Here is an 18,712-nt window from a genome sequence, read left to right as displayed (position 1 = left end):
GTTGGTTTGCCCCTGTGATTATAGGTCTGTCACGTCAAGGGTCTAAACTGAGTGTGAGGCCCGGGCCGCGTGGCACTTCAGACCCCTCACATCCTGCTGCTGCCACCCTCAGCTCCTCCGCTTGGCTGGCCACCTGGTGCTTAGAGGTCTGGGTGGAGGGCTCCTTTTTCCTTCCATCCTACTGCTTTCACTGAGAAAAGAGGGCCCCTGAGACCATCTCCCCAGCTCCCAGTCCCCTACCTTGCTTGGATGGGAAGCTCTGTGTCCTCTAGGAGCACTAATGGGTGTACCACCCAGAAGTGGCTGCAGCCCAAGCCCTGGGTGCTGTCAGACTTGGGGTGAGGCCCCCTCTTGACCCTCTGCTCCCTTGAGCACCTGCTCACATTGATTTCTCTTTCTTTACCCTGCCTGCCTAAAGAGATGAATGTCAAGATGCTGGACTTTGAGACGTTCTTGCCCATCCTGCAGCACATTTCCCGCAACAAGGAGCAGGGCACCTATGAGGACTTCGTGGAGGGCCTGCGTGTCTTTGACAAGGAGAGCAATGGCACGGTCATGGGTGCTGAGCTTCGGCACGTCCTTGCCACCCTGGGTATGCCAGCTGGGCAGAGATGAAGACCAAGTGGGAGGAATGGAGGGGTGGGAGGTGCCAAGGTGACATATGCTGGTTGGGTGGGGGGTGGTATACAAGGGTCTTTGCATCCTGAGGATAATGACCTGATCCAGGCCCTGCCTCCCTGGGCTCTGCAAGAACAACCATTCCCAGTTGGGTTTGCTCAGCAGGTACCAGGGTTTGGGAGAGGAGGGGAGAGCAGGTTGGCAGAGCAGGGCTTACTACTGAGGCCTGAGAGGTGGGACTCAGGGCTTCTGTCCTTGTCTTTGCCTGAAACACTGAGGCCCTGGACGCTGTAAGGCAGAGGGGGAGGCTTCGGAGACTAGGCAAGACCTTTAGACCCTTGGCCCCACCCTTCAGAACCTCTGGGAGAGGCTTGGTTTGAACCACCTCCCAGATCCAGGCAGTCTTGGACCTTCACACTTAAGGGGGTACTTGGGTATTGCCAGTTCCTCCTTTGCCATCTGTGATTAAGAGCGCACCACCTCCCAAAACCACCGCAGGAGAGAAGATGACTGAGGCTGAAGTGGAGCAGCTGTTAGCTGGGCAAGAGGATGCCAATGGCTGCATCAATTATGAAGGTATTAAGCCGCGCCTTGCATCCCAGGGCAGCCAGGGATAGTAGGGTGGGAACAGCTTGGGTGGGGTGGGCCCAGGAGCTGGAGGGTATGTGTCTGAGGTGGGTTTTTGTAGACCCCCCATTGGATGTTGTTCTGTTCCATCTTGTGAGTGAACCTCCTAGTGTAATGGCGGGAGCATGGATTTTGGAGATAGCTCTGTGATATATTAGCTGGTGGGCTTGATTAAGTCACTGATTTTCTCTGAGCCTCAGTTTTCTCATCTGAGGGATGGGGGTGATGCTGGCACCTTTCTCAAGGCTGTGGGGATTCATAGAGATAATGTAGTTCTTCCATTTGTGTTGAGAATCAGCATAGAGAGTGGGCACAGAGCAGAGTCTAGGTATCTGCCCTCCATCCACCTTCTCCCCACCAACCCCCAAATAAGAGCAGGAACTACACAGTCTGGAGAAAGGGGAGCAGGAGGGTTAGAAGTCAGGCAGTGTAGAGAAGGGACAAGTGGTTTATAGGCCTAGAGGCGCTGAGCCACATGGTGGCTGATTTTCACTTTTTTCCTAGCCTTTGTCAAGCACATCATGTCAGGGTGAAGCAGAGTCTTCCAGGTGAGTGCAGCCTCTCCCTCCTGGTCCCTTCCGGGGTCACATAAGGCCTTAAGAATAACACCACATGCCCTAGAAGGCATCTGCCCCAGCCCTGACCCCTTAAGAGGAAACCTCTTGGGATCAGGCAGTGAGGACAGCCCTGCTCACTCACCATCTCCTGTCTCCTGCCTGCCCTTGCCTGTTCACCCTGTCTTGACCCTATCAGTCACATCCTCTTGCCTCTCCCAGGATCTCTCAAGGCAATGCCCTTCCCTCAGGCCTGGGGCCTCCTGTACAGGCTCCTGGGAGTGAGAAAGCTGATCCCAAGTGGAAGAGAAGGTCCCTGGCCTGTGCTCTTGACCCTGTTCTTCCTCACTTCTTTCCCTAGGTTTTCCCTGGGATCCCCCTGGGTGTGGTAAGGGGCTGGGTATAGGAGGGTGAAATGCCCTTTCCACCTAGCACTTTCTTTCAGGTGCTTGGCCCTTGGCTTTAGCCATACCAGGGTGAGTTAAAGAGAGGCCCTGGATGGGTGAGCTGAGATGGAGTCCTCGACTTATCACCACACCACTGCCCCAAGGACCTTACAGGCCCTCCCTGTTAATAAACAGCTCTAACACGGCCAGGCTGGGCTCTGGGATTCTGACCAGTCTCTGTTTTGTTTGTTTTTTTAAAACTAATTAACGAATTGCATTGGTTTGTGTTGTGTGTGTGTGTGTGTGTGTGTGAGAGATAAAGTCACCTGAGGCCTCATGTGTGCTCAGAGAAATGAGTAGTATCTGGGAGCTAGGAGACAAGGACAAAAGCCTGTGGATCTAGAGATATTGGGGTCAGACCCAGGAGAGCAAGCTCTGGAAGGCCAGCAGCTTGAGGAGTTGTCACCTGGAGGAGTTTTATTCCCTTTGGGCTCACCCTCTACCTAATCACACCTCCAGATGGCAGGCAGAGAGGGGCCAGGCTGAGGCAGGGACTCCTCCTTTGGTCCTTGCTCTTGCTGCTTTTAAACAAAAATTGTTGTAAAATACACATAACATGAAATTTACCATCTTAACCATTTTTAAGCATACAAGTCAGTAGAGTGAGGTATATTCACATTGTTGTGTAACTGTATTAGTCTCTTTTCATGCTACTGATAAAGACATACCTGAAACTGGGAAGAAAAAGAGGTTTAATGGATTTACAGTTCCACATGGCTGGGGAGGCCTCACAATCATGGCGGAAGGCAAGGAGGAGCAAAGGCACATCTTACATGGATGGCGGCAGGCAAAGAGAGCTTGTGCAGGGAAATTCCCCTTTTAAAAACCATCAGATCTTGTGAGACTTATTCACTATCATGAGAACAGCATGGGAAAGTTACCTCCTACTGGGTCCCTCCCACAACACATGGGAATTCAAGATGAGATTTGAGTGGAGACACAGCCAAACCATATCAGTAATGAATCTCCAGAACCTTTTCATTTCCACCAGCAGAAACACTGTACTCAATAAACAACTCCCCATTCCCTCCTTCCCCCAGCCCCTGGCAATCAGCATTCTACTTTCCATTTCTATGAATTTGACCACCCTGGATAAGTGAAATCAGACAGTGTTTGTCTTTTGTGACCGGCTTATTTCACTTAGCACAATGTCCTCGTGTTCCTTTTGTAAGGCGGAATCATATCCCATTGTATAGGTCAACCACGGTTTGGTTTGGTCCTCGCTTTTTTAGGTGCCTCTTCCTCTGAGTGCAAAGCTCCTGGTACCTGGTTCAGTCCTGCCTGTTCTGGACATCTCATTGACTCCAGACCCAGGATTCCAGCTCAGTGCCCTGGAAAGAGTCAGGGTCAGAGGTCAGGAACCTCAGGCTGAGAGAGGAGGAGAGTGGGGAGAGGCACGTGGAAAAGAGACGCCTGAAAACCAGCAATTGGGAAGAAGGAGCAAGATGATGTGAGGAAGTTAAACACACATGTATATGAGTAGAAATATTTATATGGGAGCACAGGGGTCCAGTCATCCCAGAAAGGGAGTCCTTACATCCCTGAGGACTCCCCAAGGTGAAGTAAATCCTTCCCATGGCCTTTCTGTTGCCTAACTATCAATCATCCAGCCACAGAACTCTGTGGAACATCTATGAATTCAGCCAAGGCTGCCTGCCTGTCATGGGAAGCTAAGAACCATGAGCCCAAGTTTGCTTTTCTTAGAATTTACAGTCTGGCTGGGGAGACAAGGCCAAGGTCTATATACATGCCCTTTGTTTCCCAGATTTTCTTTGAGGAAGGGTTTCAGCTTTGGGAGTGACTGGTTGAATCACAAAACCAGGGATCTTTATACAGTTGAGCAGGGGTTCATTGAATCCAGTGGTTCTCAAACTTTGGTTTAGACCCATAGCCTTTTGTTCGAACTAAATTTTACGGGGAAGTCAGTGCATGAAACTGAAGAGAACAGAGTTTCTCTGGCTGAGGAGGAGAGGGCTGGGTTCAGGCTTCTTGGAGCCTCTAACTAGGCTCCTTGGAGCAGAGCCAGTTCACCGATTAGTCAGACTTCCTAAGAGTCAAAATCAGGAAAACAGATCCTTAAATGGGAAGTGACTTAATCAAGTTCACAGCTAATGTTGACAAGGTCCCCTGAATTCTACATTTTTTCAGTTTTCAACACACCATTTTCAACCTGCCTTTGAAATGTTTTCCAAGCTTGGCTCTTAGGACTCTTTTCCTTGTCCCTACCTCGCAGACTGCTCTTTTTGGCCTCACTTTCTGCTCCTTTTCTTTAAATCACACCCCCAATTTGAAATGCCAACATTCTCCTTAGCACTGGGGCCTCGTCAGGTTTTCCTCCTTCCCTTCTTTTTTTTTTTTTTTTTTTTTTTTTTTTTGGTTTTTTAACATTTATTTTAGGTTCAGGGGCACATGTGCAGGTTTGTTACATAGGTAAATTGCGTGTCTCAGGTGTTTGGTGTACAGATTATTTCACCACCCAGGTAATACACATAGTACCTGATGGGTAGTTTTTTGATCCTCACCCTCCTCCCTCTCTTCTTTCTTTCTTCAGCAAGTATTTATTGCTCACTGTATTCACTTGTGAGGAACTGGAGTTAAGGTTCCCAGTGATTTGAAAACTGAAAGTGTTTTCCTTGCCCAAAGTAGCTTACTGTCCACTTAAGCAAGCACATAAGTATCCAGGGATAAATAGAGAATGATCCCCAAATAGCATAGGGATAACTCCATCTATGTAACATACAGTGTAAGTTTTAAGGAACCAATACGAGGAGGAACCAGAAAGAAGTGAGGCATTACAAATATTTTCTCTGGGAGAAGGGCTTTCAGTGAGACCTTAAAGGAAAAGGTGCCCCAAGGTTGGTGCTTAGCCCCAGGGAGAAGAAGAGCATGAACAGAGGTCATAGCTCACTTACTAATTCAACAGATGCCCATTGGGTACCTGCTGTGCACCTGGCACTGGCATGAGCCTTGGGGATATACTGAACCACACAGACATGGCCCCTGTCCTCAAGGAGCTTTCAGTCTAGTGGGAAGACAGACATTAGTTATAATCATGTGACAACATCAGCCAACATTTATTGAACACAGTATTAATTAAGATTATATTTGGCTGTGCGTATGGACACCAAAACACAGTGGCTTAAGAGACATGGAAGTGCGTTTCTTCCTCCCATTACAATCCAGAGATTGGCAGTCCCTGGCTGGCACAGCCGGCATGCTCCACAGTCCTCAGGGACCCAAGTTCTTTGATCATATGGTGTCTCAGTGTGTGACCTCTACACATGGTCTAAGATGCTGCTCCGGCTCAGCCATCACTTCCACTGAGTGAATAGTTCAGGAAGCATTTTATTTTCTTTCCTCTCTCTTTTTTTTGAAATGGAGTCTCACTCTGTGATCCAGGCTGGAGTGCAGTGGCACAATCTCGGCTCACTGCAACCTCCGCCTCCCAGGTTCAAGCGATTCTCCTGCCTCAGCCTCCCGAGTAGCTGAGATTACAGGCGCGCGCCACCACACCCAGCTAATTTTTTGTATTTTTAGTAGAGACGGGGTTTCACCATGTTGGCCAGGCTGGTCTCAAACTCCTGACCTCAGGTGATCCACCTGCCTTGGCCTCCCAAAGTGCTGGGATTACAGGTGTGAGCCACCGCGCCCAGCCGGGAAGCATTTTCTACTTCACAAACCTCCTTGGGAACCAGTGCAACTTATTTGCTGCCTCCATGGTGTTGGGCTTGTTTATCTGAAGACAGAAGAGACTCTTGTCCTCCTAGTCATCCCTTCCCCAACCCTGTACTTTGCCCGGCCCATAACTAAGGTTTGGCACTTGCCCCTCCTGGGAAGAGGTATGCATAAAAAGTGACTAAATAAAGTTCACGATTTTCTTCAACTAGACTGACTTCCACTATTTCGAACCCAGATCCAGACCATGTACAGTTGACCCTTGAACAACATGGGCTTGAACTGTGTGGATCCATTTATATACAGACATTTTTCAATAAAATTCACACTGAATGTGCCTGTCCCTCCTGCCTCTCCTTTCACCTCCACCTCCTCTTCCACCTCTGCCACCCTGGGACCGCAAGACCAACCCTTCCTCCTCCTCAGCCTACTCAACCTGAAGACAAGGAAGATGAAGGCCTTGAAGATTATCCACTTCCACTTACTAGTAAATATATTTTCTTTTCCTTATAATTTTCTTAATTTTTTTCTCCAACTTACTTTATTGTAAGAATACAGTCTATAATATATAGATACAAAATATGTTAAATTTTTATGTTTTTCATAAGGCTTCCAGTCAACAGTAGGCCATTAGTAGTTAAGTTTTTGGGGAATCAAAAGTTATATGCACATTTTGATTGCACGTGGGTTGGTGCCTCCAACCTCTACGTTGTTCATGGGTCAACCATAATTTATGGAAATAGGACTGAGCCCACTGGGGGCCCTTCCACCACCCTGAGGGGTTCCTGACTGAGGGCCTGAGAAGGTGGCATCTCAGGCAGGATGAGTGTGAGTAAGTGGGCCAGAAGGAGGAGGGGAAAGGTGTCCCAGCTCGGGGGAAGATTTAAGGGGGGCTCTGGCCTGGAGCCAGCAATGGCACCATCCTGAGGGGATGATGACACATGAGGGGACACAGGGAAGCTGCTTCTGTGGAAAGAGAGTATGACTGTGTGTTCCCCAAAGGCCAGGCTCTCTGCTCCCTGTGGACAGATGCTGGGGAGAAAGTTGCCCAGAAAGTTATCAGAGAGGATGGGTATCTTCATGGAAACTTCCCACTGTCAGAGGAACGAACAGCCAGTGACCTTCAGGAGGGAGGTGGGAAAGGAGCAGAGGGGGAGAGGGTATTCAGGGGCCTTCTGTAAGTCTCCTCCCTGTCCACTGCCACAGGCCCCTGACAGAGGCCAGAGCCTCTACTACCCCGCGGAGAGAAAATGAGCAAAGCAGTCACTAGAGCTAAGATGATGATCATATGAGGTCCCCTGATGTCAAAGGTGAATTTCAGAGAGATGATAATAAAGAGCATCATCAACTTACTGAGCACCTACTATGTGCTGGCACTGTGCTAAGCACTTCTATCATTCTGTCATAGCAGTTTAGGAGTTTATGTATTTATTAATTAAAAACATTTATTAATTTAATTATTAATTTAAAAATACATAGGAAGAATAATAACAACAAACTCGACTCATAATTTTTCTAGTTTCCCCTCTCCAGTTAAAGATGGTAGCATGGGCCGGGCACAGTGGCTCATGCCTGTAATCCCAGCACTTTGGGAGGCCGATGTGGACAGATCACCTGAGGTCAGGAGTTCAAGACCAGCTTGGCCAACATGGTGAAACGCTGTTTCTACTAAAAATACAAAAATTAGCTGGGCGTGGTGTTGGATGCCTGTAATCCCAGCTACTCAGGAGGCTGAGGCAGGAGAATCACTTGAACCGGGGAGGTGGAGGTTGCAGTGAGCCAAGATCGCACCACTGTACTCCAGCCTGGACAACAGAGTGAGACTCCATCTTAAAAAAAAAAAAAAAGAAGTCCGGGCGCCGTGGCTTACACTTGTAATTCCAGCATTTTGGGAGGCCGAGGCAGGCGGATCACAAGGTCAGGAGTTCGAGACCAGCCTGGCAAACATGGTGAGATTAGCCAGGCACGGTGCAGATGCCTGTAATCCCAGCTACCTGGGAGGCTGAGGCAGGAGAATTGCTTAAACCTGGGAGGCGGAGGTTGCAGTGAGCTGAGATCGCGCCACTGCACTCCAGCCTGTGTGACAGAGCAAGACTCCGTCTAGGGGGTGGGGCTGGTCGTGGGGGGTGGGGGGTGGCGAGAAAAAGACAAAAGAAAAAAGATGGTAGCATGGCATATTAATATTCCTGAAACACTGTTTTAATCAAATTTCTTCCCCAATTAGGACTTAAAAGAGCTCCTATCCCCTACTGGGTCATTTCCAAACCTTTCTATTTAACTTCTCAGGCCTTCCTTTATTTGCCCCAAATCTGCTAGAGGCACCACTGGCTGAAGCCAGCTGATCTTTCTTTCTGTTAGCTCCCCAGTGCTGCTTCCCTCTCCCCTTCTCTCCTCACCCCAGGACCTCTTGATTCATCTTGTTTCTCTCTCCTGATATGTGCCCCATTCTGCTCATCCACCTTATTCCCACTCTTCAATACGCAAGTCAGGCTCACCTCTTCCCTAGAGATTTTCCCATCTGTATTAATTAGTGATGGTCACAATTTAGTCTCCCTAACACAGTCGCCAGACTGGAACTGTAGAGCTACAGGAGATCCTGCAGACTTCTAGTAGACTGTAATCACCTGAGGGCCACCGTTAGCAGAGTGTCATCACGCGTTTGGCATCCTAAACAAACTCCGTTGACCAGGGCTTTTAGGGAAAACTGTGTTGGTGGAGATGGCTGGTGGTGCAATACCTACCTTCCACCACTAGATGACAAACTTGCAACAGCGTGCTTCCAACAGGACGCCCACGTTTGACACGTTCCTGAGACGCTGAAGAAAACCGATTGCCAGCCCGGGCTGAAAGGAAACTTGAGAAATCACTTAGTCCGTCTCTTTGCCTTCAGACAAATGGAGTTCTTGTTTACTTTTAAAGACTCACAGCAATTCGTTCGCTTGCTTCAGTACCCCTACAAAGGTTTTGCAATGAGGGGTCATAGAGAGGACACTTGTGGACATGTGGGGACCTGGTCAAGTCACATCCCCACTCAACCTCAGTCCACAGGTTGCAAAATGAGGGAATCGATTAGATCATGGTTCATGTCCCTTCCAGCTCTCTGATACTAATCATTTAGCATTCAGCAACTCCCTCTCACTACAGTCAGCCTTAGTCCATTTGTTTCGTTTTGATCCTTATTGTATATGTGTGTTTAGAACCTCCAGCGGTGGGAAGCATTCATTCAAAATAAATTATTGAGTGCACAGCAGTAGGTACTTCAGGATATAAAAACAAAGTCATCTGTGGTCTCTCCCTCTATGAGTTTATACTCTACTTGAGGGAAAAAATATATAAGTGGAGCTGAACTATATTAAAAGACAAAATAATCAAAATGACACTAGGCAGTATATGTCTAAGGAGCAAGGGAGAGGTGTGGGACCAGGACACTAGGAGCTCAGAGGAGGAGGGGTGGTCAGGGAGGGCTTTAAGGAAGAGAGGTGACAAGCTCTGATGGAATATCAATAGACAAGAACTCAGGGAGCGGGTTCCAGTAAGGAGGCACAGGGTGCCTTCATCTTTGCCGACATAACCACAGTTCCTGCCTTTTAGAATTTGGGCAAAAAGAAGTAAAGAAGAATAAAAGAAGAGTGAGAAAAAGAACTGGAGAATGAGATGTGAGGCAAGGAAAAGGGAAAAAAGACAAGGTGGAGCGGGGAGCACCCATTCACTCTGGAGGGACGTGTACCCGTTCAGAGGTAGAGAAGCAAAGTGAAACAATCTGAAGATAGGTCAGGCGCGGTGGCTCATGCCTAATCCCAGCATTTTTGGAGGCTGAACAGGGCTAATCCCTTGAGCCCAGGAGGTCAAGACCAGCCTGGGCAATGTGGTGAAACCCCGTCTCTACAAAAAGTAGAAAAATTAGTCAGGCATGTCTGTAGTCCCAACTACATGGGAGACTGAGGCGGGAAGATCACCTGTTCCCCCCTGGGAAGGTTGAGGCTGCAGTGAGCCGTGATTGCGCCACACTGTGCTCCAGCCTGGGCAATGAAGTGAAACCCTGTCTACAAAAAAAAAAAAAAAAAAATCCTGAAGGTGAGCTGAGAGCCGCTGATGGACATAAAGCAGTGGCATAGAGCTGTGAGAACAAAGCCAAGAAGGCATAAGTCTAAAATGAAATGAAAATGTTTATATGTTAAAACCAACAAATATATGCTTTTACTTATGTTCAGAGCAAGAAGAGCAGGAAGGGCACTGCCCTTTGTGCCAGCAGTGTGACATTAGTAGAACTCAACTTCTATTTTGACCTCAGTTCCATCTTTTCTGTCAAGGAGATTAATCTTCTGACTCTAAAACATGAAAATACGTAGCTTAGAGGGAACTGAGACCCAAGATAAAACAGGTTTCAGAGCAAATGGCCACATAATACGGATTCAAGAGTATTTGCCTAGAACAATCACCTGCTGGAAAGTACTTGGCTGAGAAATGGGGAAACAGCAACTTCTATAATGGGGAATTGTCCTACATTTTTTCTGGGTCACTTTGGGGGCAAATCCAGGATCAGTGGATGAAAACCTCAGGGATGTAGATGTCAGATCCCTGCTAGGAAAAATTTAATGTCGATTAGAGGTTTTCTCAAATGGAATGGTCTACCTTGCGAAGTATTGAGTCCCATGTCATGGTAGGTATTCAAGTGAACACTAGCAAATACTTCATGGGGCTTTTATGGAAGAGTTTGAACTAAAGATCTCTTCCAACCTTGAAACCTATGATTCTGTGGTTCTACAAGATTAGGGGAGAAAAGAATGAGTGCTTTCCCAGCTCACCTTCAGATTTTTTTTTTTTTTTTTTGAGACAGGGTTTCACTTCATTGCCCAGGCTGGAGCAGAGTGTGGCACAATCAAGGCTCACTGTAGCCTCAGCCTTGCTGGGGGGGAACAGGTGATCTTTCCACCTCAGTCTCCCACGTAGCTGGGACTACAGGCATACCTGGCTAATTTTTCTATTTTTTGTAGAGATGGGGTTTTGCCACATTGCCTAGGCTGGTCTCGACCTCCTCGGCTCAAGGGATTGGCCCTGCTCAGCCTCCAAAAGTGCTGAGATTACAGGCATGAGCCACCACACCTGACCTATCTTCAGATTGTTTCACTTTGCTTCTCTACCTCTGAATGGGTACACATCACTCCAGAGTGAATGGGTGCTCCCCGCTCCACCCTGTCTTTCTTCCCTCTTCCTTGCCTCTATCCCATTCTCCAGTTCTCTTTCTCACTCTTCTTTTATTCTTCTTTACTTTTTACCCAAATCCTAAAAGGTAGAAACTGTGGTTATGTTGGCAAAGAGGGAGGCCCCTGTGCCTCCTGACTGGAACCCTGCTCCCAGGCTGGAGTACAGTGGCATGACCATAGTTCACTGCACCCTCGAACTCCTGGGCTCAAGCCATCTTCCTGCCTCAGCCTCCTGAGTAGCAAGGACTATAGGCATATGCCACCATGCTTTGCTAGTTAAACATTTTTTTTTTTTTAGAGATAGGGTCTTGCTATGTTGCCCAGGCTGGGCTTGAACTCCTGGCCTCAGGTGATTCTCCTGCCTCAGCCTCCTAAAGTGCTGGGATTATAGGCATGAGCCACCATGCCCGGCCTAGAATTTCAATTTTGAGTACCATTCATTCTTTTTACAATAGAAACTGAGGTTCTTAACCATAGAAAACCATTGTAGGCATATTTCTGCTGTTTTTCCAAGGGGAGGATTTGTCCTTTTTGTTATATTTTCAAAGGGGTCAGAGGCCTAAAAAAAAAAAAAAAAAAGTTAAGAACTGCTGTTTCAGGGCCTTTGTGGGATACTGTTTATCTTTTTCCTGAATGTTTTGACATTGCATCTGGTGTAGCCAGTCTTCCTCTCAGGCTACCATGAACTCCAAGATAGCTCATCTCTTTCTCCCAGGACTCTCTTCACTTCCAGCTCTGCCCCACGCCATTCTTTGGGTCACTCTTGGGTTTAAAGAGACAGTTCCACTTATAACTTTTACTCCTTTGTGGGGCCACTTAGATCTGCATAAACACCAAGCTCCTCTCAATCTTGTTCCAAACCCTGCTGGATCTGCAAGGGGCACATATCCCCTAGTAGGAACTGAGGGCGCACAGGCTTGCACACCACTGAGGCCACCTCTTTTCCTCTCTTCCTTTGTCAGGTTCTGATGGCCTCCACTGGGTGTCCTCCCTCAGATGGTCAGGTCCACAGTAGATCTGAATCTTCCTGATGATCAGCACTTACTCACATGCCTCCGTTCCTATCAGTTTAATTCCTTCCTTTCTTCCTTTCTTTATTTTATTTTATTTTTGAGATAGAGTCTTTCTCTGCTGCCCAGGCTGGAGTGCAGGGGTGTGATCTCAGCTCACTACAAACTCTGCCTCTCGGGTTCAAGTGATTCTAGTGCCTCAGCCTCCTGAGTAGCTGGGATTACAGGTGCCTGCCACCACACCCAGCTAATTTTTGTGTTTTTAGTAGAGATGGGGTTTCACCATATTGGCCAGGCTGGTCTCAAACTCTTGACCTCAGATAATCCACCCGCCTCGGCCTCCCAAAGTGCTGGGATTACAGGTGTGAGCCACTGCACTCGGCCTAATTTTTCTGTAGAATTAAGTTCATTGTCAATGGAAGTGATTCTCCTCTCACAAATTTTTGGTCATACTCAAGAGAGTATGTGCAGTTCCTAAAAATCTCAATCATTTTGCATTTACATAAATCTTATATGATATTAGTTATTAGGGACAGAAGTGTCACTTTGTAACTGACAGCTGTGATCGATGTAGGCACAGGGAATTGGGGGCATCCATGTCTCAGTTTTCTTTGTGATGTGTGAGACTTTGGTCTTGGTGGCCAAGAATTTGAAACTGCACATCTGCCTGAGCTGGTCTCAACTTCCTGGCCCTGGAGCTTCAAAGGAGATTCAATAATGGCCCCCTTGGCCCTACCTTCTCCCTTTCCATTTCCACCTACACTCTTCAGTAATCAGCTCAGTCTATCTGTGCTCTATAGGCTAATGAAAAAAGCTAGAAGTTGGCTGGGTGTAGTGGCTCACGCCTGTAATCCTAGCACTTTTGGAAGCCCAGGTGGTGGATCACTTGAGGTCAGGAGTTCGAGACCAGCCTGGCTAACATGGTGAAACCCCATCTCTACTAAAAACACAAAAATTAACTGGGCATGGTGGCGCATGTCTGTAATCCCAGCTACCTGGGAGGCTGAGGCAGGAGAATCGCTTAGACCTGGGAGATGGAGGTTGCAGTAAGCCGAGATCATGCCACTGCACTACAGCCTGGGCAATAGAGTGAGACTGTGTCTCAAAACAAACAAACAAACAAACAAACAAAAGCTAGAAGTCAAAGATCCAGCATTAAAAGCTTGGTTACCAGTTGGAACGTGGAGAGAACTCTGTATAGTTAGTTTCATAATCATGTCCTTAATGCATTGTATTGCTGGTTTTGTTTTGAATTAGAACTTACTTTTTTTTTTTTTGAGACAGAGTCTTGCTGTGCATAGTTCATTTCAACCTCAAACTCCTGGGCTCAAGTCATCCTTCTGCTTCAGCTTCCCAAGGAGCTGGGACTACAGGTGGGTGCCACCATGCCTGGCTATTTTATTTTATTGTTTTACTTTTTGTAGAGATGGGGTCTTACTATGTTGCCCAGGCTGGTCTCAAACTCCTGGCCTCAAGCAATCCTCTTTCCTCAGCCTCCCAAGGTGCTTGGATTACAGGAGTGAGCCACCATGCCTGGCTAATTTCCTAATCTATAAACTGGGGATAATAGTCATACTGACCCAATTTGGTTATTAAGAAGATCAAATAATTTAAAATGTGTAAAGCACTTGAAACAGTGTCTGCAATATAGTAAGGACTCAATACACATTAGCTCTGTAGGGGAGGAGGGTATCTTAAGCAATGGGAATAACCTTAGCAAAAGAAGGAAAATGAAAGAACCATTATTCTTTTAGAAAACTCAAAAATAATAGAAATGGCTGGGTGTGGTGGCTCACATCTGATATCCCAGCACTTTGGGAGATCAGGGTGGGAGGATCACATGAGCCCAGGACTTCAAGACCAGCCTGGGCAACACAGTGAGACCCTATCTCTACAAAAAGTGAAAAAAAAAAAAAAAAAGCCAATGTGGTGCTGTGTGTCTCTGGTCCCTGCTACTCCAGTGGCTGAGATGGGGGGATCACTTGAGCCTGGAAGGTCAGTGGTGCAGCGAGACTTGATCGTGCCTCTGCACTCCAGCCTGGGCAACAGAGTGAGATCCTGCGCCCGACCAAAAAAAAAAAGAAAGAAAGAAAGAAGAATAAAAAATGCCTAGAAGACAAATGGAGAGAGAAATACTGCTCATAATAGTAAGAGCACCTCCCTCTTCTGCATACTTCCCCTGTGCTTATGCTGTTTCAAGTGCTTTGTGTACATTATTCATTTACCCTTCCCAGAGATTCCTCATGAGGTAGGTGTGGTTATCCCCATTCTACAGATGAGAAAACTGAGGCTTCTGGAGGTTAAGTAACTCTCACCAGGGCACTCAGTGAGTGGGTGGAAGCTTCAGGAATCAGGCCCACATCAGCTCGCTGCCTGTGTTCTTAGCGCCATGCCTTATTGCCCTTTGCTTTCCTTGGCCCCACCCCAATTTTCTCTACCCAATGCCGTGAAGTAGGAAACAAAAACTACCTGGTTCTCCCTCACCACCAGTCAAACTTTTCACCTTGTCAAGTCACTGTCTCCTTCTGGGCTTCAGTTTCCTTTTGCAGTATAGGAGACAAAGGTGCTCTGGGATCCCTTCCAGCTCTTTTTCTCCCCTCTTCTCCAGCTTTGGTTACTCAGCCATCTTGTACCATTTTGGCCACCAAATAACATGACACTAGGAATACTCAAAGAAGTGTAGAGCAAAGCATTCAGGCCCCTTGGTACAAACCTGCTAGCAGGTAAATAAATAAATAAATAAATAAATAAATAAATCCGACCAACACTTAACAAAATTAGGGCAGAAATACTGAAATGATTTAGAGTACAGAAATGATCAGAGACTAGAGGTGAGTTAGGGACACTTCCCAGGGAATAAGAGCCAAAGAGACCTTAAAGGAAATGAGGAATGCTGCTTGCGGCTCCAGTTGGGAAGGTGGAATGAGGGGATGTGTCCTGGTGACCCTGTCCTTCTGGTCCTTTCTTTGTGGCATCTGGTTGCAATGAGTCTTGTGGGTTGTGGGAGAAGAGATGGAGTGGGTAGGGAGTAGCAGGAGAGAGAGTAAGTCACTTGTGTCATGTGATTTGTAACTCAGGTATACCTATTACTAAATTTCTTTTTTCCGTGAATGGGACTCAGATTATTTGGACTTGGTGGTGTTATTGGATCTTTGGAGCGTTGCTTTTCTGGCGGGAAACCTCTGTGGCCAGCAGCGCCTTTGCCCAAGTTTTGCTCAGGCCTGCTGGGCTTGTTCCACCCACTCGGCCTGGCAGGCCATGCTCTGCTCACATTATCGGCCTGAATCCCATGCCTCCAAGGGAGACTGCAAGTCAGACATGGAGTGGTAAGGGGTGCATGAGTGAGCATGGGGTCTAGCCACTGTGCGCAGTTGGACATGCCGGCTGCTGCCACAGGGTGGGCAGCTCCAGGTGGTAGCATGTGTGCCAGCTCTCTGTGAGGCTGCTGCTGGACTGGGTGCACAAATAGCTTCCCTGGCTGGCACTGGGGAATGCAGTGGCACCCAGAAGCTTGGAGATTCCAGGAACTGCAGGGCCCCAAAGAGGGAGTCACAGCCCTGGCTTGGGGAGCTCCCAGGTCTGAGATTCCTAAAGGGCCACAGATTTTCTCTCCTCTTTGCCCCCAGTGGGGCAAGCAAGCGGCATGTTTCAGCACTGTTTGTGTTACAGCTCTTTTAGCCTTGCCATTTGGCAGGTCCCAAGTTATTGCCCTGCAACCAGGAAGAATGAGTACATAGACAAGTGGAGGGTGAGCAAGATGAAGAGGAGCTTTATGGAGCAACAGAACAGCTCAGAGGAGACCTGTAGTGAGCAGCTCCTCTCCATAGCCAGGGTGTCCCAATAAGTGTTCAGCTCTCAGCAGAGAGGGTAGCTCCTCTCTGCAGCTGGTCATCTCCTCAGCTCTCAGCAGAGAGGAGACCCTGGGGTGGGCAGCTCCTCTGGGGAGGGCAGCTCCTCTCTGCAGCTGGTCATCACCTCCCTGGCTGTCATGCTTTCCCTCCTCTGCTCAGTCTGGCTGAGTCCAGGGTTTTTATGGGCTTCATAAGGGAGGAAGTGCATGCTGATTTGTCCATAGGTGGCTATGGGCAGGGTTCAGAGAAAAGCACTTCAGGTTCCCTCTCTGGTCTTGGACTGGCAGCTGCCCCCCACCCTGCCACTCCCTTGAAAGTGGAGCTTCACTGGGGACCCTCCCTCTTCCACCCAGGAGCCTGTCTGCCTCCTGGCCACTTCATGGTGCCCAGGCTGTTCAGTCGGCAGGCCAGCTCCGGGCTGTCCTCAGCACTCCCCTCAGCCTCCTTCCTGTGCTTGTTGGCACCCACAGTCCAGAGGGGACCAAGGCAGCAGGGGCCTGGTGTGTCAGCACTGCCCCAAGTGTGTGCATCCCAGGCAGGGCTGTGACAGTGCCCAGGCTAGGCCCTGGCCTTGCTCTGAGATCAGAGTGGGTGCCAACAGTGGGGAGAAGCCAGGCAGCGGGAGTAGGCACCCCCGAGCTTGCAGGGGGCAGAGGGACCTTCCTGGGCTCCCAAGAGTGCAGAAATGCCTGATTCCACAGGGCAGGGTGGCTGCAGCAGCACCTGGGGAGTTCCCACCCACCAACTTGGAAGGGGTGGGGCTTCTGCTAGTCCCTGGCTCCTGCTGGCTCTGTGGAGCGAGCGGCCCTGGCGGTGCCTCCTCACAGTCTGGAGTGAGGTCTTCAAGTTCTCACTGGGCCTGGGCCTGGGCCAGGCATCTGGTGTAGGGGTGTCATTGTCATGAGTTACCATGTCCCCAATGCTCAGGGATGGCCCAGGGCTCTCCCCTGCCCCGTCAGGCCCTGCCCAGGGACGCCTCCAGGAGTGACTTCGAGAGTGGATTGTAGGTCCTGAGCCCGGCCATCAGGAGTGTCAGGCTCGGTGGTCACCCTGATGCAGGGCAGATCCTGGGGATGCAGCCCCGGCAACCCTGCGCAGAGCCTCCTCTTGAGGCACAGGAACCCCTGCTCTCAGTGGGTTGGGCACGTGGCCGTACTGCTGGCTGGGTCTCTAAGCAGGGGCCGCTCCCACTTTCCACCCCCGGTCCCCTAAGCACGGCCCCAGCTCTGCGCCCCAGGCCCCTCTCTGCACACCTCTCTGTGCCCAACTGCATTGTTCCCCTGCAGGCTGGTGACTGGGCCTGGCCCCATTGCGGTGGCCCCCAGGGTGGCGGGCTCTGGGGCAGCTCCCTGGGCTGGGCTCTGGGGACTGTCCGCCTCCTCCCCACACCCTCCCCGCAGCCGCGGTGGGCGAGAGTGGCGACATGGGGGCAGGGTCAAAAGTGATGGAGGCTCCAGGCCTGGGGGTGGGTCCCACCCAGCCGTGCGATGGTGAGGGCGGTGCAGTCGGCTGCCTCGGGATGCGGGGCACTTGGGACGTGGGGCGCAGGGGTCCCACCGCCGCCACTGTCGCTCCCACAGCTGCTCCTGTCGCCACTGCTGGCTCCTCCCTGCTGCAGCTGGTGTGATGGTAAGCCCCCGCTTCGGATGGCCCGCTGCTGCCATCAGTAAGGATAGTCTTGCTACAAAATCACTCTCATATTTTTATGGTTTTTTTAAAATTTTTAATTTTAGAGGCGAGGATTCGAACTTCTGGGTTCATGCCATCCTCCCATCTTAGCCTCCTGAGTAGCACATGCCACTGTGCCCAGCTAGCTCATATTTTTAAGGTACTTTTTTCCCCATCTGTCTTGATGAAAAAATACAACTTAAAAAGTTGGCACAGATAAACAGAGCTGGGGCTTATATCTTATAACCTATGTAATTAATATCATAGCCAAACCTTCACATGCTTCCTTCCCATCCTCTGCCATATTACAATTAGATTTTGAGGGACTTTGAGAGTTCTATCCCCCTACCTTGAAGGGCATCCATGGTCACCTGCCACAGTGCCCCAAATATCCATTATTAATTACTTTTTGGGGGTGTAGGCATTGAAGGCTTCTGGGTATGGCTTGATTATTGAGTGTTTGGCCTCTGAAGCCAGAATGCCAGAGTTTAGAACTGGAGACTCCTCTTCCTTTCTGCACCTTGGCATCCTTCTCTGTAAAATGGGGATGAAAACAACACCCACCTCATTAAGGGATGTTGTGAGGATGTTACAAGGTAATATGTATGAGGCATTTATTAGAATAACACCTGGCCCAAAATGAGCCCTCAATAAATGTCAGATGTAAAGTTATCAACATTCTTGTCCTCTTAGCTTAAATCTTATTCAGTGCATTGCCTAGTAGAATTCTGAGGCACAATGAGTCCATTTTATGACCTGAGCAAAGGAAAGCGTTAGGGAACAGGGCATTCATTAACTAGAATGGTCTTAGGCTGAAAGTTTTACCATGTACAGAATCCTCTGAGCATTTAAGGGATCGGTGTGCAGGCAAAGAGTTCCTAGGGAAGGACCAAAGAATCAGGGTGAGGCAGACAGAGGATGGCGGTTGAGAGTAACTGCCCAGGGACGGGGAACACAGCCCTTGGGGTAGGCACAGGTATCTGAGTCCCTGAAGCGAGGAGAATGGAGCCGGAGGGGTGGAGAGGAGAGGGAGGAGGCAGGACCAGAGAGGCAGAGGAG

General features: G+C 49.0%; 1 protein-coding gene across 11 annotated transcripts in view; it reads left to right on the top strand.

Annotated features, from left to right (window-relative positions):
• Positions 1–2,415, top strand: part of MYL4 (myosin light chain 4) — a 34,393-nt gene extending 31,978 nt beyond the window's left edge. For 6 of the 11 annotated variants that reach the window (XM_054671302.2, XM_063798392.1, XM_054671303.2 and 3 more), the window contains exons 5-8: positions 419–592; positions 1,117–1,194; positions 1,750–1,793; positions 2,245–2,415. In XM_054671302.2, the coding sequence (XP_054527277.1) occupies positions 419–592; positions 1,117–1,194; positions 1,750–1,778 (281 nt within the window). In that variant the 3' untranslated portion in view covers positions 1,779–1,793; positions 2,245–2,415. Of the gene's footprint in view, positions 1–418; positions 593–1,062; positions 1,195–1,749; positions 1,794–2,021; positions 2,047–2,244 lie in introns of those variants that run through there. The other 5 variants (XM_054671299.2, XM_054671298.1, XM_009431867.5 and 2 more) reach the window with 2 other exon arrangements.
• The last annotated feature ends 16,297 nt before the right edge of the window (positions 2,416–18,712 follow it).

Source organism: Pan troglodytes, chromosome 19 (assembly GCF_028858775.2).
Source record: "Pan troglodytes isolate AG18354 chromosome 19, NHGRI_mPanTro3-v2.0_pri, whole genome shotgun sequence".
NCBI classification, from domain to species: domain Eukaryota; kingdom Metazoa; phylum Chordata; class Mammalia; order Primates; family Hominidae; genus Pan; species Pan troglodytes.
This window is presented reverse-complemented; position numbering and strand designations above follow the sequence as displayed.